At 43.4% G+C, this 20,828-nt stretch overlaps 1 protein-coding gene across 1 annotated transcript in view; it reads left to right on the forward strand.

The window, feature by feature from the left end:
* The window catches only part of BORCS5 (BLOC-1 related complex subunit 5), a 98,513-nt gene extending 82,643 nt beyond the window's left edge, over positions 1–15,870 (forward strand). The window contains exon 4 of the mRNA XM_082849575.1: positions 14,953–15,870. Coding sequence (XP_082705701.1) covers positions 14,953–15,183 — 231 coding nt within the window. The 3' untranslated portion in view covers positions 15,184–15,870. The remainder of the gene's footprint in view (positions 1–14,952) is intronic.
* Positions 15,871–20,828: the final 4,958 nt, after the last annotated feature.

A 20,828-nucleotide genomic window follows, 5' to 3' on the forward strand; every position in this document is an offset into this window, starting at 1 on the left:
CATGTGGGATCTTCCCAGACCAGGGCTCGGACCCGTGTCCCCTGCATTGGCAGGCAGATTCTTAACCACTGCACCACCAGGGAAGCCCTGCGTTTGGAGTTTGAGAAGATAGCAGCCCTTGGTTTGCTGGCCTCAGCCCATCGTGGCCTCCACCTCCCAACCCCCATGTTCCTAAATTGACCTCCTTGGGAAACTGTAATTTAAATGTAGAATGAGTGCAGAGAAAGTGAACTGTTTGAGACCAAATACAAATTGACCTTGAGGCTTAAGTTAACATTAAGAGCTGAACATTTAAAGGGTGGGAAAGATGAGTAACTTTTTAAAATGTAGTCTCAATTAAGTCCTTAAGCAGTGTTTTTTGTTTTTAACATTTTTAAAAACCTTAAGTTACTGAGGGAGAGGAAAAGCAACAGTCTGTTGATCGTATAGACTTGAATTTTGTTAACTGTGAAACACAATTTTACCTATTCATTTTCTTTTGATCTATGAAAAAGTTAAATTTGCTTTTGACCACCTTGAACCTATCTACAACTTAAGGGTTTAGAATTTAGATGTACAGTCTTCTTTCTGAAGCTCTTACTGTTGTTCACACATCTTTTTTCTAACTTAGAACTATAAGCCCTTGTAGTATGTATCCCTACTTTGACAAGGTTACCTTTACTTTGAAAAGGAAGTTACATCAAGCATTTAGACATCTTTCATAGGACAACCCACCTGTCCCAAACCAGCATCAAAGCTTATTCTATCAGGAATTTTGTATTTTTAATATTTATTTATTTATTTGGTTGCACTGGGTCTTAGTTGCGGCAGGCGGGCTCCTTAGTTGTGGCATGTGAACCCTTAGTTGCAGCATGCATGTGGGATCTAGTTCCCTACCGACGGATCGAACCCGGGCCCCCTGCATTGGGAGCATGGAGTCTTATCCACTGCGCCACCAGGAACGTCCCCAGGAAATTTTTAAAAATAATTTTTGAAGCAGTGTACTCTTGTTGGAGAAGATATCATTTATTAAAGCTCTTCTGCTTGTTTTCAAAGTATTTTTGAAAAAAATATATATATCTGCAAGTACATGGGTATTTTTAAATTTTACTGTGTTGGGTAGCAGCAAACAATGGTAATAGTAACTCATTCTCATGGCTGAACATATAAATCAAAAACACATGGAAGGACTTGTAGGTGAATAATGATTTCAGTTATTAAGTAGTGTGAAATGTTTCTGTAAGGGAACTTTGGGGTGAGTAATGTGACTCTTTTGTAAGATTTTCAGTAGCAGAAGTTCAGAACAAAAATAAAACATGTCAGCAAAAAACACAATGGTAGATTGTCCTCTGAGTGATTGCATAAGCCTTGAAGATAGTTAGTGTAACAGGGATGAGGCATCACAATAGCTCCCTGCCTTTACAACAGAGATACATGTGCCCATTTGGATATCTTCAAATGTCATTTTTTCTGCCCTTATTTACTTAATCTTGCTTTCCATTTTTCATGTAAAAGAGGTTTCTAGACATAGTTTCTCTTTCAGTTCACATATATTTTATAATTTATCGAGCTCTGGGGGTTTATTTGGTTTTGTTTTTTGGTGGTTTTTTTTTTTTTGGCCATGCTGTGTGGCTTGTAGGATCTTAGTTCCTCAACCAGGGATGGAACCTGTGTCTCCTGCAATGGAAGGGCAGAGTCCTAACCACTTGACTTCCCTGGAGCTCTGATCTGGGGCTGTTCTTTATCTCATTTATTCCTCACACTTAATCCCGTGAGATAAGACCAATCATTATCCCCAGTTTAAGGGTGAAGAAACTGAAGCTCAATGAGGTTCAGTAATTGGTTCAAGGTTACAAAGATAATCATATGCACAACCAAGACTTTGACCCAGTTCTGTCTGACACTGCTGTCTTCACCTGCCAGCTACATATAGTTGTCCGTAAAGCTTGGTGACTCGAGCCTCACAGTAATTCTTTGTTTATTACGTTGTTTCTGTCGAAGCCCCCTCCCCTTCTGAGAGAAGCCCTCCCCTCTCAGAGGGATTCTGAGTCACTCACCTCCAGCTCAGGATGCCTCCAGTGTGTAAACAGATTATTCCCAGGCTCTGGATGGTCATTTCACACCTGAGGTGAAAGCTCTGGTGAAACCTTGGGAGGTGAACTATTGAGAATTTAAGCCAGTGGGTCTGAAAACCACTGAGTCCTTTTCTGCCACCGCAGCTCAGCCAGGACGGGAGCGTCCATGAAACAGGTCCCTCCCGAGGTGAAGTGCGCAACCTCATGGACATTGGGGTCGTGAATAGCCACTTCTCGTCTGGCAGCAGTAACTATCCAGAGACAGGGATGGCATCCAGGATAATCTTGGTCGTGGACCTGAAGCCTCCAGAGTCCTCAAAGTGATGTGAAAATTGACCAGAATGTCTTCCCTTCCACACCGTGTTGGGCCTTCCCCAGATGAGTTCTGGGGACACTATTGTCTGGTTAACATCTAGCTATTCCCTTTTTCCTGGTCTGTAGTCCAACTTAACAGTGCCTGTGGGTTCAATCTTCAAGCAAGTTTTACTCTTTTACTTCCTTGGACCTTTTGTCCCAAGAGGACCAGACCCCACTTCAAGCTCATCTCTGGCAGGACTTTTCTGTAGGCTCCCAGCCCGTTTCCAGTGGCTCTTCACTGGCCTCCTCTCCCCTCCTTTTCTTTTTAATAAATTTAGTTGATATTCAGCTTATCAGTTGGAGGCTCACTTTCCTGGAAGGGATCTAAATTCTCGTTTTAAGGATCTCAAAAGCAGATTTTTTTTTTTTTTTTTTGCGGTACGCAGTCCTCTCACTGTTGTGGCCTCTCCCTTTGCGGAGCACAGGCTCCGGACGCGCAGGCTCAGCGGCCATGGCTCACGGGCCCAGCTGCTCCGCGGCATGTGGGATCTTCCTGGACCGGGGCACGAACCCGTGTCCCCTGCATCGGCAGGCAGACTCTCAACCACTGCGCCACCAGGGAAGCCCAAAAGCAGATTTTTTAAAGAAACTCAATGAAGGTTTTGAGACAGAGGCCCAGGTCAGTTCTCCTGAAAAGATCCCAAATTTGGTTTTTTTTCTTAATATTGAGTTGTAAGAGGTCTTTATATATTCTGAATATGTCTATTATCAGATGTTGATCAATAGATAATATTTCTTCTTTTAGTCTGTGGCTTGCCTTATCGTTTTCTTAATGGTATCTTTCAAGGAGAAGTTTTAAATTTTGATGAAGATCAATTTGACCATTTTTTTGTTTTATGGTTAATGTTTTTTGGACCTGTTTAAGAAATCTTTGCCTACCGCAAGGTAGCAAAGGTTTTTCTTCTAAAAGTTGTATAGTTTTAGCTTCTATGTTTAGGTCTGTGATCCATTTCATGCTAATTTTTGTGTATGGGGTGAGGTGTAGGGGTTCAGGTTTTATTGGGTTCTTCCAAAAATTGTTGAAAAACTTTCTTTTCCCCATTAAATTACCTTGAAAACTTTGTAAAAAAAATAATTGACCCATGTATGTTTAGATCTGTTTCTACACTCTGTTCAGTTTTATTGATCTATATATGTCTCTATGCCAATCCTGATTACTATAGCTTTTTTTGGAGTATAATTGGAGTATATAATTGGAGTATAATTAAGGAGATTAATCCTTTGTTGTTTCGTAATTGTTTTATAATTGGAGTATATAATAGGAGTATAATTATTGGAGTATAATTGCTTCACAATATTGTGTTAGTTTCTGTTGCACAACAAAGAAAATCAGCCACATGCATACACATGTCCCCATATCCCCTCCCTCTTGAGCCCCCCTCCCATCCTCCCTATCCCACCCCTCTAGGTCATTGCCAAGCACCGAGCCGATCTCCCTGTGCTATGCTGCTGCTTCCCACCAGCCAGCTATTTTACATTCGGTAGTGTATATGTCAATGCTGCTCTCACTTCACCCTCCCACCCCATGTCGTCAAGTCCATCCTCTATGTCTACCTCTTTATTCCTGCCCTGCAACTAGGTTCATCAGTACCAATTTTTTTATTTTTAGATTCCATATATATGCGTTAGCATACAGTATTTGTTTTTCTCTTTCTGACTTACTTCACTCTATATGACAGACTCTATGTCCATCCACCTCACTACAAATAACTCAATTTCGCTTCTTTTTACGGATGAGTAATATTACATTGTATATATGTGCCACATCTTCTTTATCCATTCCTCTGTCAATGGACGTTTAGGTTGGTTCCACATCTTGGCTATTGTAAATAGCACTGCAGTGAACATTGTGGTACATGCCTCTTTTTGAATTATGGTTTTCTCAGGGTATATGCCCAGTAGTGGGATTGCTGGGTCATATGGTAATTCTATTTTTGATTTTTTAAGGAACCTCCATACTGTTTTCCATAGTGGTTGTATCAATTTACATCCCCACCAACAGTGCAGGAGGGTTCCCTTTCACCACACCCTTTCTAGCATTTATTGTTTCTAGCTTTTTTGATAATGGCCATTCTGACCACCGTGAGGTGATACCTCATTGTAGTTTTGATTTGCATTTCTCTAATAATTAGTGATGTTGAGCATCTTTCCATATGCCTCTGGGCCACCTGTATGTCTTCCTTGGTGAAATGTCTATTTAGGTCTTCCACCCATTTTTTAACTGGATTGTTTGTTTTTTTTGATATTGAGCTCCATGAGCTCTTTGTATATTTTGGAGATTAATCCTTTGTCTGTTGTATCATTTGCAAATATTTTCTCCCATTCTGAGGGTTGTCTTTCTGTCTTGTTTATGGTTTCCTTTGCTATGCAAAAGATTTTAAGATTAATTAAGTCCCATTTGTTTATTTTTGTTTTTATTTCCGTTACTGTAGGAGGTGGGTCAAAGAGATCTTGCTGTGGTTTATGTCAAAGAATGTTTTTCCTATGTTTTCCTCTAAGAGTTTTATAGTGTCTGGTCTTACATTTAAGTCTTTAATCCATGTGGAGTTTATTTATTATTTTTTATTTTATTTTATTTTTTTTTATAAATTTATTTATTTTTGGCTGTGTTGGGTCTTCGTTTCTGTGCGAGGGCTTTCTCTAGTTGCGGCGAGCGGGGGCCACTCTTCATCGCGGTGCGCGGGCCTCTCACTGTCGCGGCCTTCTCTTGTTGCAGAGCACAGGCTCCAGTCGCGCAGGCTCAGTAGCTGTGGCGCACGGGCTTAGTTGCTCTGTGGCATGTGGGATCTTCCCAGACCAGGGCTCGAACCCGTGTCCCCTGCATTGGCAGGCAGATTCTCAACCACTGCGCCACCAGGGAAGCCCGGAGTTTATTTTTGTGTATGGTGTTAGGTAGTGTTCTAATTTCATTCTTTTACATGTAGCTGTCCAGTTTTCCCAGCACCACTTATTGAAGAGGCTGTCTTTTCTCCATTGTATGTTCTTGCCTCCTTTGTCCTAAATTAGGTGCCCATATGTGTGTGGGTTTATCTCTGGGCTTTCTGTCCTGTACCATTGATCTATATTCCTGTTTTTGTGCCAGTACCATACTGTTGATTACTGTAGCTTTGTGGTATAGTTTGAAGTCGGGGAGCCTTGATTCCTCCAACTCCACTTTTCTTTCTCAAGATTGCTTTGGCTATTTGGGGTCTTTTGTGTTTCCATACAAATTGTAAAATTTATTCTAATTCTGTGAAGAATGCCATTGGTAGTTTATTAGGGATTGCATTGAATCTGTAGATTGCTTTGGGTAGTATAGTCATTTTCACAGTATTGATTCTTCCAATCCAAGAACATGGTATATTTCTCCATCTGTTTATGTCATGGTTTCTTTCATCAGTGTTTTATAGTTTTCTGAGTACAAGTCTTTCACCTTTTTAGGCAGGTTTATTCCTAGGTATTTTATTCTTTTTGTTGCAATGGTAAATGGGAGTGTTTCCTTAATTTCTTTTTCTGATTTTTTGTTGTTGGTGTATAGGAATGCCAGAGATTTCTGTGCATTAATTTTGTATCCTGCAACCTTACCAAATTCATTGATTAGTTCTAGTAGTTTTCTGGTGGCATCTTTAGGATTTTCTATGTATAGAATCGTCATCAGCAAACAGTGACAGTTTTACGTCTTCTTTTCCAATTTGTATTCCTTTATTTCTTTTTCTTCTCTGATTGCTGTGGCTGGGTCTTCCAAAACTATGTTGAATAAGAGCAGCGGGAGTGGACATCCTTGTCTTGTTCCTGATCTTAGTGGAAATGCTTTCAGTTTTTCACCATTGAGTATGATGCTTGCTGTGGGTTTGTCATATATGGCCTTTATTATGTTGAGGTAGGTTCCCTCTATGCCCATTTTCTGGAGAATTTTTATCATAAATGGGTGTTGAATTTTGTCAAAAGCTTTTTCTGCATCTATTGAGATGATCATATGGTTTTTATTCCTTAATTTGTTAATGTGGTGTATCACATTGATTGATTTGCATATATTGAAGAATCCTTGCATTCCTGGAATAAACCCCACTTGATCATGGTGTATGATCCTTTTAATGTCCTGTTGCATTCTGTTTGCTAGCATTTTGTTCAGGATTTTTGCATCTATGTTCATCAGTGATATTGGTCTATAATTTTCTTTTTTTGTGATATCTTTTTCTGGTTTTGGTATCAGGGTGATGCTGGCTTCATAGAATGAATTTGGGAATGTTTCTCCTGCAATTTTTTGGAAGAGTTGGAGAAGGATTGGTGTTAGCTCTTCTCTAAATGTTTGATAGAATTCACCTGTGAAGCCATCTGGTCCTGGGCTTTTGTTTGTTGGAAGATTTTTAATTATGGTTTCAATTTCATTGCTTGTGATAGGTCTGTTTATATTTTCTAATTCTTCCTGGTTCACTCTTGGAAAATTGTACCTTTCCAAGAATTTGTCCATTTCTTCATGGTTGTCCATTTTATTGGCATATAGTTGTTTGTAGTAGTCTCTTATAATCCTTTGTATTTCTGCAGTGTCAGTTGTGATTTCTCCTTTTTCATTTCTAAATTTATTGATTTGTGTCCTCTCCCATTTTTTTCTTGCTGAGTCTGGCTAAGGGTTTATCAATTTTGTTTATTTTTTCAAAGAACCAGGTTTTAGTTTTATAGATCTTTGCTATTGTTTTTCATTTCTATTTCATTTATTTCTGCTTTGATATTTATTATTTCTTTCCTTCTACTGACTTTGGGTTTTCTTTGTTCTTCTTTCTCTACTTGTTTTAAGTGTAGGGTTAGATTGTTTATTTGAGATTTTTCTTGTTTCTTGAGGTGAGATTGTATTGCTCTAAACTTCCCTCTTAGAACTGCTTTTGCTGCATCCCATAGGTTTTGGGTCATTGTGTTTTCATTGTCATTTGTTTCTCTGTATTTTTCCATTTCTTCTTTGATTTCTTCAGTGATCTCTTGGCTATTTCGTAGCACACTGTTTAGCCTCCATGTATTTGTGCTTTTTAGTTTTTTTTCCTGTAATTGATTTCCAACCTCATAACGTTGTGGTCAGAAAAGATGCTTGATACGATTTCAATTTTCTTAAATTTTCTGAGGCTTGATTTTTGACCCAAGATGTGATCTATCCTAGAGAATGTTCCATGTGCACTTGAGAAGAATGTATTCTGCCACTTTTGGGTGGAATGTTCTGTAAATATCACTTAGATCTATCTGGTCTATTGTGTCATTTAAAGCTTGTGTTTCCTTATTATTTTCTGTTTGGATGATCTGTCCATTGGTGTAAGTGGTGTGTTAAAGTCCCGTACTGTTATTGTGTTACTGTTGATTTCTCCTTTCATGGTTGTTAGCATTTGCCTTATGTGTTGAGGTGCTCCGATGTTGGGTGCATAAACATTTATAATTGTTATATTTTCTTCTTGGATTGATCCTTTGATCATTATGTAGTGTCCCTCCTTATCTCTTCTAACAGTCTTTATTTTAAAGTCTATTTTATCTGATACAAGTATTGCTACTTCAACTTTCTTTTGATTTCCATTTGCATGGAATATCTTTTTCCAACCCTTCACTTTCAGTCTGTATGTGTCCCTAGGTCTGAAGTGGGTCTCTTGTAGACAGCATATATATGGGTCTTGTTTTTGTATCCATTCAGTCAGTCTGTGTCTTTTGGTTGGGGCATTTAATCCATTTACATTCAAGGTTATTATTGATATGTATGTTCCTATTACCATTTACTTAATTGTTTTGGGTTTCTTTTTGTGGGTCTTTTTCTTCTCTTGTGTTTCCCGCTTAGAGAAGTTTCTTTAGCATTTGCTGTAAAGCTGGTTTGGTGGTGCTGAATTCTCTTAGCTTTTGCTTGTCTGAAAAGCTTTTGACTTCTCCATCGAATCTGAATGAGATCCTTGCTGGGTAGAGTAATCTTGGTTGTAGGTTTTTCTCTTTCATCACTTTAAGTATATCCTGCCACTCCCTTCTGGCCTGTAGAGTTTCCACTGAAAAATCAGCTGATAACCTTATGGGGATTCCTTTGTATGTTATTTTTTGTTTTTCCCTTGCTGCTTTTAATATTTTTCTTTGACTTTAATTTTTGTTTGTTGGATTAATATGTGTCTTGGTGTGTTTTTCCTAGGGTTTATCCTATATGGGACTCTCTGTGTTTCCTGGACTTGGGTGACTATTTCCTTTCCCATGTTAGGGGAGTTTTCAACTCTAATCTCTTCAAGTATTTTCTCAGACCCTTTCTTTTTCTCTTCTTCTGGAACCCCTGTAATTTGAATGTTGGTGCGTTTAGTGTTGTCCCAGAGGCCTCTGAGATTGTCTTCAATTCTTTTCATTCTTTTTCTTCATTCTGCTCCTTGGCAGTTACTTCCACCGTTCTGTCTTCCAGCTCACTTATTCTTCTTCTGCCTCAGTTACTCTGTTATTGATTCCTTCTAGTGTATTTTTCATTTCAGTTATTGTGTTGTTCATCTCTGTCTGTTTGTTCTTTAGTTCTTCTAGATCTTTGGTAAACATTTCTTGTATTTTCTCAGTCTGTGCCTCCATTCTATTTCCAAGATTCTGGATCACCTTTACTATCATTACTCTGAATTCTTTTTCAGGTAGATTGCCTATTTCCTCTTCATTTATTTGGTCTTGTAGGTTTTTTATCTTGCTCCTTCATCTGTGAAAAAGTTTTTTGCCGTCTATGTTTTTTTTTTTTTATGAGTGGGATTGTGTTCCTGTCTTATTGGTTGTTTGGCCTGAGGCTTCCAACACTGGAGTTTATCGGCTGTTGGGTAGAGCTGGGTCTTGGTGCTGAGATGAGGAACTCTGTGAGACCTCACTCTGATGAATATTCCCTGCGGTCTGAGGTTCTCTGTTAGTCCAGTGGTTCGGACTTGGAGCTCCCACTGCAGGAGCTTCGGCCTGACCCTGGACTCATGATGCCTGGGGTGGCAAAAAAAAAAAAAAAAAAAAAAAAAGAACAATAACAAAGTGAAAAATAAAATTAGACTAGGAAACTAACAGATATATTAGGAAGAATATAAAAATAAAACTATAGCGGAATCAACAACCAGAAGGTACATCAGTACCACAATAGTAAAAAAGAGGAGGAGGGGAAAAAAAAAGGGAGGGGGGAAGAACTTGGCTCTGGAGGGTGGGGCCTAAGCAAGGGTGAGGTTTGGGTGGTGGGTGGGGCCAGTGCTCAGGACCCACAGGGCTGGAAAAGGCCCTGGGGGCTGTGGGGGGTGGGGCTTAGGCTCAAGGAACAGAAGGGGCCCAGGCGTGGGTCTCAGAGGGCAGGACATCTCACCTGGGAGCCTAGCAGGCTTCCTGGGCTTGAGTGAGTGGGACAAATGCCCTGCTCTCTTCTCCTGCTCCTGCAGTCTAGGAGGGCCTCTCCTGCCTGCCTCTCCCGATCTCCCTGGCCTCCCTCCTATGCCCCGAGGACCCACGTGGCCTGGATGGGGCTTTGTGGCAGGGGTACCGCCTTGGGAGCTCAGCAGCCTCCCCTGCCTGAGTGGGCCAGGCGATCGCCGTCTCTGCTCCTCTCCCGCTTTTCCTGAAGAGTCCCTCCCACCTGCCTCTCCTGATCTCCCTGGTCTCAGGGTCACTGATCCTGTCTGGCTTCCACTTCTCCTCCCTCCTCATTCCCTCTATGTCCTACCGGTTCACTTTGGGGTTCCTCCCATCCCCTGGGCCTCAGAGTCCCTCACCAGTAGCTGACAGGCGCCCTAGTTGTGGGGAGACGCTAACTCTGCATCTTCCCACACCACCATCTTGACTCCGCCCTGTAGCTTTAAATTAAGTCTTGAAAGAATTACTATAAGTCTTCAGACTTTGTTCGTTTTCAAAATTCTTTTGACCATTCTGTTTACTTAGAATCAGCTTGTCAAATCCCTACCAAAAAAAGCCATCCAGAATTTTGATTCCGATTGCAAATGAATCTATAAATCGATTTGGCAAGAACTGACATCTTAATGATGTTGAAGCTTCCAATCCATGAACATGGTATACCTCTCCATTTTCGAGATCTCCTTTAATTTTTCATTGCAGGGTTTTGTAATATCAGTGTGTAGGTCTTATACATATTTTGTGACATTTTCTCTAAGTTTTTTATGTTGATGCAATTGTAAATTTTGTATTTTTTATTCCATTGTCCAGTTGTTCATTGCAAATATATAGAAATACAATTGATTTTTGTATGTTGACCGTGTATCTTGCAACCCTGCTAAATTCACTTGATGGTTTTATTAGTTTTTGGTTCTAAGCTTCCTTAAGATTTTCTAGGTACACCATGTCATCTGCAGATTAAGACCCTTTTATTTATTCCTCTCCAGTTCCTGTGCCTTTTATTTCCTTTGGTTGACTTATTGCAGTGGCTGGGACCTCTAGTACAACTTTGAATAGAAGTGGTGAGAATGGGCATCCTTGCCTTATTCCTGATCTTAGGGAGAAAAGTGTCTTTCACCACTAGCTGTGATGTTAGCTGTTGGGTTTTCACAGATGCCCTTTATCAGACTGAGGAAGTTTCCTTCTGTTCCTAATTTGCTGAAATTTTCATAATTTGTTGAATGCTTTTTCTGTGTCTGTTGAAATGATTATATGATTTTTAACCTTTATTATATTGAAATGACAAATCACTTTGATTTTCAGATGCTGAAAAAGCTTACATCCTTGAGATAAACCCCACTTGGTAATGATATACTATCTTTTTTGTATATTTCTGGATTTGATTTGCTAATATTTTGGATCCATTGCTGGCAGTGGACCGACCAGGTGGGCAAATAGGATGCCCCATCCACATAAGGTATTTGGAACGACTTTGAGCCCCTTCTATAGATGTCTAATGTCATAGTAAAGCCTGCACTTGCACCCACAAATGATCTCACCTCCTTTTTCACCTGCCCTTTGAAAGGTACTGCCACCAGAGGCAGTGTATGCATATGTGGAGCAAGGTTTGAAGTATGAGTTTAAGAGTAAACAGTGAGCTCCTTAGGGCAGAGACTTTATCACATTCATTCTATCAGTGTAAGATTAAATCGAACTGGTGTTACAGAGACCCAGAATTATGGTGGCTTATTACAGAATGGAAATTTTTTTTTTTTACCTTTTTTTTTTTAAAAAATATTTATTTATTTAGTTAGTTAGTTGGTTGCACCGGGTCTTAGTTGTGGCAGGCGGGCTTCTTAATTGAGGCTCACGGGCTCCTTAGTTGAGGCATGCGAACTCCTAGTTGCAGCATGAATGTGGGATCTAGTTCCCTGACCAGGGATTGAACCCAGGCCCCCTGCATTGGGAGTGCGGAGTCTTAACCACTGCGCCACCAGGGGAAGTCTCTACCTCGTTTGTTTCTTTTAAATTAATTTTTATTGGAGTCTAGTTGATTTACGGTGTTGTGTTTCTGCTGTACAGCAAAGTGAATCAGTTATACATATACATATATTCACTCTTTTTTAGGTTCTTTTTCCATATAGGTCATTACAGAGTATTGAACAGAGTTTCCTGGGCCATACAGTCAAAATGGAAATTTGTTGTTCTCTGCCACACCTGGTACGACTCTCATGGGGAAAAAGCCTCATGGACCCAGACTTCTAGTTCACTGCTCTGCCGACCCACAGATCATAAGCTTAGTTATTCTTGTGGTCCATGGGGGCTGCATCTGCATTTCAGCAGCAGCAGAGGGAGGGAAGGGACAAAGAAGGAGAGGAGGAGCATGCCAGCTAACTTTTAGGAAGGCACCCGGAAGCTCCGTGAGAGACTTCCTCATATACATGCCGCTGACTACTACTTAGACATGTGGTCACAGCAAGGCCAGGGTTTTGAGGCAAGAGTCACGGGGAATAAATAGTCATTCTCTGTCTATTGGAAAATCTAATAGTTTTTTCATTTAAATGGCTCCTCTGGAAGTTCCTGAAACAAAGTTATTTGCAACATTCCTCCTTCTGGGCCTGAGTTTCCTGGAATCGTAAAGTCATGTTAACAAAGAGAGTGGAAAAGAAAAGTCATGTTAATGTACACAGTAAGCCGTGTGGGTGTAAATAGTTTTGGTTCTTAATATCTATATCGCTAGGACTTTGCATGGTGCATGCATGGTACACGGTAGTACTCGATAAATGTCTGTTGACTCTGTATGTTGTATTTACGCTTCTTTGTTAGAGTCTACATGCCAAAATAGAAACAGGAAAGGTGAATATGTTCCCGATTGTCAAAATGGTAAGATTCAGAATTGCATTAGATGCTGACATTGCCTAAAGTCATGTCAGAAATGCTGGAGTAAGTGTGTACCTGGGGTTCACGGGCACATCCTTAGGTAGGGGTAGGGGTCAGGAGCGGTATTGTCTGAGCAAAGGGCGGGGCATGGGAAGCAGGCATTGCCCATTTTATTACACTCTTCCAGGTATTAAAGTCTTAGCTGCACCAGCAGCAATCAGAAAGAATGGGAAAAGATTTAAAAGGCAATAACTTCTCCATCACGTGATTTGATGCTCTTTAATGCCATGCCATGTACCAACTAAAATCTCGTGTGCCCCTAATGGTACACTCTCTCAATTAAATACGGTAAAAGGAAGATGCTGGACTGAGGAAATCTGGGTTTTAGTCTTGGTTCTGTCACTGTGAGATCTTGGAGGTCTCTCAGCCCTAAGTTTCCTCTTCTGTGGTTTTTTCCCTCTGGGACTGTCATGGAATTGACTCTTGGAAGACATACTCTAAACACGTTTGAACGGCGTGCCTGGATTCAGTGTGCTCACCTAAGCATTCAGCATGACGTGGCTTCGGACAGAAGCTCTGGACACATTAAACGTGGCCTCAGCTGGATGTGGAAGTGTGTAAGGAAGTGTATGCCATTGAACAAGAACTCTGCTAAGATGGTTGTAAAAGCTGTCTGATCAGGTGTCAGTCCGGCCGTAGGGGAGGGGGTGGGTTGATTGCCAAGGGCCTTAGGCACGATAAGGTAGAGCCTTGGAGGCCATTTCAGATAAACTCTGACTCGGGGGTCTGTCTAGTCTGGTAGAGTCGGGGACCGGGAGTGCCAAGCGAAACGTGATGACGCGAGAAGGTTCTGAATTCTGGTGCAGGCTGTTCCGTGGGCTGTGCTGGCCCACGAGTGGGTCCCAGCTGGCTCCCACAGTCTCGCAGAGGGCGGAGTGTTCTAGGTGCTGGACTGAACTGCCATCCTGAGAAGGCTGGCGCCGACTGTGAGGAAGACGGTCGTTTCCTGCCTCACCACCTCCAAAGTGCTGAGCGCCTGAACAGGCTTGCGGAGAGCCCTCGGAAGGTAGAAACCGTTTCCACCTTGTCTGGAGCTTCCCATGCAGATGGATTATTTTCCTCCCTGCGCACCCCAGCCCTTCACCAGCTGTCTTTCGTTGTCCCCTCAGCATTTCCAAACAAGTGACGGGAGAACCAACGGACAAAAATAAGCCCTGAGTTCCTGTAGCAACCCCCTGCTCCTCAGCACCGTCCCTCCCCCCACGCGCACCGCGTCAGGATAGAATTGGCCATGTTGTTTTCGGGGCTGCCCTGGCTTGGGTCTCTTCTGTGTTAGAGTGTTTGTTTTGTTTTTGTCTTTATCACGCCGTCTTCGGAGGCTCTGCGGTAACTCGCGTTGAGGGCCAGCGCTTGGCTGGCTGCCGGGGTTGGGAAGGGCCGCGCTCCTGGGAGGACAAAAAGGAAGGGTTGAGGTGCCACTTGAGCTTTGGGACAGAAGCATGAGTCTCGGGGCTGTGACTGTTTCCTCCCTGGTTGGGGAAGGAAACAAGTGGGGAGGGAGTGGACGCGGGTCCGTGCAGAGGAGGGCTGCGGGCATCCGACACGCTGGCAGTTCCCTCCTCCTCCTGTTTTCATCCAGATGATAGGTACCAAAGAACCTCGCCAGGGGAGAAAAAGAGGCCACAAAAGGGGAGCCCAGAGCCTCCAGTTTGCTTGACTGGGGGGAGAGTGCCCAAAGCAGCCCTCCGTTTGCCCCGCATGGTATGTAGACTTGACTTGGTTGGCATCTGTGGTCCTGGCGGGGAGTGCCACCCCCTCCAGGCAGCTCTCCCGGAGTGACTGCGGTCTGCAGCCTCCAGGGAGGAGGGAGGACAAAGCCGAGTCCTGAGCACGTCGTCATCTCATTTCGTCCTCACAGCAACCCTGCAAGTCTGCCATCAGTCCCCTGATTTTTGCAGATGAAAGACCTGAGACAGAAAGCATACATAGTAGCAGCTCAAGTGGCAGAGCCGGAGTCAAACCTTGGTCTGCCTGATTTCTGAGCCCAGGATTCTTTCCTATAGAGAGAAAGAGCTAGAAATCCCAGGGTCTCAACAAGGACTAGATGGCTCACGTTCCCAGAAGGCAGAGCTGGAGGCCGTCATCCCAGTCTCCCTCTGCAGAGGGTTCTGGGGCAGCAGCCGGTCAGGTTGTGTCCTGGCAGGTTTTTATGCCCAGCGATTCCGCTTCCTGCAAAGCTGGTCGCCCCCCACGTGGCCTGTGGGCTCCGCACCTCGTGCTCATCCCCCAGCCTTGTGACGGGACTTGTTTCCTCTGGGTTGAATGTGTCTCACTTCTCTCCCTCCTGCAGATGGATCTGTCTGTAGAAACCCTCTTTAGCTTCATGCAGGAGCGCCAGAAAAGATACGCCAAATACGCCGAGCAGATCCAGAAGGTCAACGAGATGTCGGCCATCCTGCGCCGTATCCAGATGGGCATCGACCAGACGGTGCCGCTGCTGGAGCGGCTCAACAGCCTGCTGCCCGAGGCCGAGCGCCTGGAGCCCTTCAGCATGAAGCCCGACCGCGAGCTCAGGCTGTAGCTGCCTCCCCCCACCGGCTGCGGTCAGGGACCACCAGGGCCCCAGGACGCTTGGAACCAACGGCGTCGGAGGTGACCAAAGGCCACTGGGGGTGTTGACGCTCCCTGAGGGCAGGGGAAGCAGTCCAGCCGCCCTGGAGACTGCGATGCCCCAGCCCTTCCCTTGACGCGCTCTCCCTCTGCAAAGCCAGCAAACCTACTCTCAGTGGTCACCGAAGTTGGAATGTTTCAGCTGTTAGGGATTCTTTACAGAACTCTGCCTTGGGACTTATTTTTATTTTGCGTAGTTTTTTTCTTTTTAATTGACAGTGTATATTATCTAGTCTAGCTTGCAGACTGAAAATATGAAGAGAAGGGGAGAAATATTTTAAGAAGCTCTGTGTCCTTGACGCCTTCGTGAAATTTTTCTCAGTCGGCTGTCTTGTGGGTTGTAAACATAAAGAACTAATTTAATCCAGGTGTGTGTGTTGTGTTTCCATCGTAGCAAGTCTTTATCTGGCCTGGCACCGCTCCTGTGTCAGCTTAGGGTGCCCCTCCTGTGTCGTCATCGGAAACCGAAGACTCCCTTTCCACAGCCTGGTCGGGTTCATCTCCCACTGATAGCTGGTTTCCTTGATGCAGATACAGTTTAGGTTTCCTCTTATTACATCAGCGCTGGCAGGACTCCCGTTTTTGAGGCAGGTTGTAGCCCTCATTTGCTTTACGAGCTTTGCAGACTCGTGGAGCAGAGCGGAGAGCGCTCACCCAGCAGGCGTCCACGGAGCCCACTGGATGGGCCAGGCCTTGTGCCGGGGATACAAAAAAGGCTGAAGAGGAAAAACTCCAAGTGCTGCTGAATTTCTATGGGCGATTAGGAAATGAAGCAATTTGAGTAACCACAGAAGTACTCAGTGCAGTACTTGTTGCACATCATAAACGTTCTAATGGAAGAAAAGATTGCAGAAGCAAAGAAGTGGAACATACGAACAGATCCAGGCAGGCAAACGGAGACCAGGAGCCGGGGATATAGGGAGGTCACTGAGGCCCACGGGGCTCCCTAGATTCCTCCAAGCCTCAGAGGGTGTTTTTTGTGTCCAAACAGCCTTAGGTATATTTGTAAGGTTAAAATTGATCCCACTTAGTTTAGCATCTCTCCGTTAAACTTTATCTGATTCTAACCTCGAATTTTGATTGAACACTATCTTGTAAGGTTCTTAGAACCCGGGATAAAATGTAGGGCGTAAAACAACTGGATGACAGCAGAAATATGAACATTCCAAGCTAAATGGAAAAAATAATTTAAAAAAATGTAGACACAGGGGAAAAATAGCTTCTAGCATTTTCTAAGGACCAAAAAATATCAAGATTGCTCATTCCTTGTGAACTGGAAAGACAACCTGGAAACCAGAGCCAGGGGAAGAGGCCAAGGCAGCATCTGCCTCCTTCAGAGGGCAACCTTCTGGAACTGCTTCTTTACCCATCAGGAAGGAAGGCGGGTAGAGACGTCCAGCCAGAGGAGATAAAGGCGTCTGAGGGAGCCAGGGAGGCACTGGAAGCACTGAGCTGGGAGTGGGGAGCTAGACCTTTAGAGTTTGTTGGGCCACTCTGGTGAAAGAAGCTCATCTTTATAATGCCTTTGGTGGTCAGGATTTTAGTGGGGCTTTTAAACCATTCCTAGAGCATTTCATTAGAGTACAATCAAGAAAGATGTTCTGTAATTTTAAAACCTGTTAAATAGCTAAGGTTATTCTAGGAAATGTCACGGAGGGGAAGGCAGCCACATTTATTGAATAATGCATTCCCCCACCCCCACCCCACTGTGTTCAGTGCTCCTTTCATGTATTAAATTTCCATGTAATCGAGGATCTGGTTCTGGACTGTATTCAGATCCATTGATCTTTCTGTCCATACTGTTTCATGCTGGGTTTTGTTCGTTTTTTCACACTGTGTTTTTTTTTTGTTTTGGCGGTATGCGGGCCTCTCACTGTTGTGGCCTCTCCCGTTGCGGAGCACAGGATCCGGACGCGCAGGCTCAGCGGCCATGGCTCATGGGCGCAGCCGCTCCGCGGCATGTGGGATCTTCCCAGACCGGGGCACGAACCCGTGTCCCCTGCATCGGCAGGCGGACTCTCAACCACTGCGCCACCAGGGAAGCCCACACACTGTTTTAATATTATAATTTCGCAATACATTTTAATATCTGATGTGGCTAGACTAGGTACCCACCTACTCTAATTACTATTTTTTCCTAACTTCACTTTTTTTTTTTTTTTAACTTCAAACTGGCAGAAAAGTTGAATAATAAAAGGCGTTCTCATAGTCCCTTCCCCTAGACTGACAGAAAGTGGCATTTTTCAGCTCTCAACCATCATTGTCTTTTTTTGAGTTCCTGGAGTATACAGAACCTGGCTCTGAACACAGGGACGTGCTTGTAGCTTTCAAAGAAGGAAAGGCTGGTTGTCTACAAGCTGTCAAAATAGCTCAGAGATCACGTTGCATTATCCTCACTGCACTTAATACAATTTACAAATAAAAGCACATAACAAAGTGACATGCAGACTGAGCCTGCGAGGACGGAGCTTTCTCAACTGTGTTGCAGCAGCTGCTGGTCTGGACGTGGCAGAAAGGTGGCCTCACACAACGCGCAGAACTCCTCTGCCGCCAGCGCTCCATCCAGTTCTCTTCCTTCTTACAAAGACACTAGACAAAACAGGGTATATGAACTTAGATTTGGGTCCAAAGTAGATAGACTGCTTATTCCTGGGTAGAAGCAGAGAAGAACAATAGGCAAATCTGATGTGTTTTGAAATAATTCTAGTTAATTTAATATTTGTGGTATGTGGTGGTTTTGCAACGTTATCAACTTTGGCTAAGTCGAGTTATGTTTCCTGGAATTCCCTTCCCTGTTCCTTTTTGGTTAGGGTTGGCCACAAGAGAAATTTGCAGGAGACTTGTCAGTGGAAGTGAAGCAACATCCACGTGTATTTGAGGACGTCGCTGTCAGTCAGGCCCTGGTGCACTTTTGGTGTGTGGGCAGCAGCTCCTCCGTCCGGCCCCACAGAACTCTGCCTTCAGCTTTTCCAGATCCTGGGCCAGGTATGAGTACTAACTTCTCCTTAGGTTTTCTGCAGCAGGGAGGATGAGGGCTTAGAGAAGGGAAGAGCCAACGTGGGTTCTGGTGGGAGACAGATGTGGTTCCAGCTTGTTGCTTGCAGGCTTCAGGTGTCTTGGCTCTCCGCCACTGCCCACCCATCCCCCACTGCCCACCCATCCCCCACTGCCCACCCATCCCCTCACTGCCCATTCATCCCCCACTGCCCACCCATCCCCCCACTGCCCACCCTTCCCCCACTGCACATCCAGCTGTTTTCTGGACCACCTGCCCAGCGACTCCTGGTGAAGAAGAAACAGCACAACTGGGACTCTTATCAGCTCCTTTAATTGCTTAAGGTGAGTCTCTTGAACAGCCTCCTTATTCTACATCATTCCTGGTGGTTCTTCTCTGATTGAACCCTGACTGGTAACATTTTACTTTTCCCTCCTCAATATTTTACTTTTTCCAATGGATTCTGGGAATCTGAGGGGTTTACTGTTTCAAGAGACAGTAATGCTGGATCTCTGTTGGTTAATGACCAGTGACCTAGCTGGACGCTCTCGGACGTTTCAGGGATGGGGAGGCTGCCTGGGGTTGTCAGAGAGCCCTGGCTGGAAGTTCCCACCCCCGCTAGAGCACGAGGTGGTCTGGGTGGGGCCTCACGCCCCTTCCAGCTCTTAGATCCCATGTCTGCGGTTCTGGTACATCACCCTCGAGAAGCAGTGAGGAGCGTCTTTGCCTGTTGTGTCTGAGCGGTGGCCCTGGGTCTTGTAGTGACTTTAATTTCTGAGTTGCCAAGGGAGAGCTTCTTTCCTTCTTTTTCTTAACTATGAATTAGACAGGTGTCAAGTGGCTCGCTTCCTTTAAGGACCTGTTTTGCTTGTCAGTCTATTCACCTCTAGTTATGAAGCCCATCCAACAGGCCGCTCTACTGCAGCCTCCTTGTTTCACTAGTTGAACTGGAAGATCAGTAGAAAGGCCTTCACCCCTTGTATTATGTGCATATAAGTTTACAATAAATGAATTGTGGGGTTAAGAGCAAGAGATAGATTTCATGGGCAGCTTTATAATGATTTTATAGATTTCACATCTTTATTTCCCTCAAAGTTTTATCATTCTTAGTAACTTACGTTCTCTGCCAGAGTGAATATTCGATGGAATTGAGTTTTTAAGGACTCCACATTCCCAGTGCACTCAAGAAATTGGTTTGGTTGGTTTGTGTTTGGTAAAGTATTCTCTAGCTTATTTCTTTGCTTTCTCCTCCGACGCGTGAAAAAGGTACATTACAGGTATTATAGACATGCTGTTTCCAAGGTTACGTAAACTAATGGCCCTGGGGAACTACATGTGCCACTTACTCTTTCGGGTTTATTTGTAGAACTTATTTAGCTTTGGCATTTCCCTTAGCAAATCCCAAGGAAAACAAGGAATCTTCAGTAATGAGAGCTGTGAACAAACACGTATTAAAATCCTAGAGTAATTGAAAATTTTGTCTTCCTGTTTTGTTTACACCTCAGCTAAACCCAGATATGTAGTATTCAGTCGGAAATTACTTAACATGTTGATACTAAAGATTGAAGGGCAGCATGGAGAGAAGGGAAATGTTTTCTTCTTGTGGAATTTTTAGGTGTATGTTTTTTCTTAATTGTGAGAGAAGTAATTTTGCTTTTCTTTCCCCTACCCTGACTTTCATTCCTTTGTTAAGAGCTACATAGTGCCTCAGAGATGTCATTGTTGTTTATTGGTTTATAATAAGTAACACTGAATTTCTTGCACACACACAAGGCATGTACCTTCCATTCAAATGTTGTGACTACAGAGGGAAAGGGTAACCAGATAACTTAATTATTCACATGCTTCAAACCATAACATTAAAACGTTTTTGGCAACTAAATCTAGTTGCTTATTAGTATGAGCAGTATCTCATGTGGTGAGCTGCGTGTGTGTGTCCATTGCTGTTAGGAATTTGTTCAGGGTCATCAGTGTCAACATAGGACATGATAGAATTTACTGACGATTTGATTAATTTTCTTCACCAATCAAGGCATATTCCTACTGCTACCTGTTCTGTATAGTGAAGCATGATTTATGCTAAAAGCTTCTGTGAACCAAGTATTTTTAATTCAGTCTTTGAAACTGTCATACTTCCCCTGACCAGAGAACCCAGGCCACAGCTGAGCTCACCCTCTCCCAGTTATCCTGTTTGCCTATGACACCCTCCTACAAGGTAACATTCTGCATGTCCTATGGAAGCATTTCCAACTGACTCTGGTGTGTTAGCCAGAACCAAAGGAATGAAATTTGTTTTTACATAAGCCCAGTTTGACATCTATATGCACATAAACTGCAACAATGATTGACGTGTAAACATCTTCCAAGATGGTGGTGTCATCCTCCAGTTGACTTTGCACCATTGTAAAGATATAACCAAGTATAATTTTGCTGTACAAGGATGAATGGGCCCCACAGAATGCAAGAAATACCTTGCTTCCCTCTTTCATTGATAGAGGCGGAAGAGTTATATTCAGAGAAAAGCACCTAGACCCAAATTTTGTTTACTAGACCTAAAACAT

This window comes from Leucopleurus acutus (genome assembly GCF_964270905.1).
Source record: "Leucopleurus acutus genome assembly, chromosome: 11".
NCBI classification, from domain to species: Eukaryota; Metazoa; Chordata; class Mammalia; order Artiodactyla; family Delphinidae; genus Leucopleurus; species Leucopleurus acutus.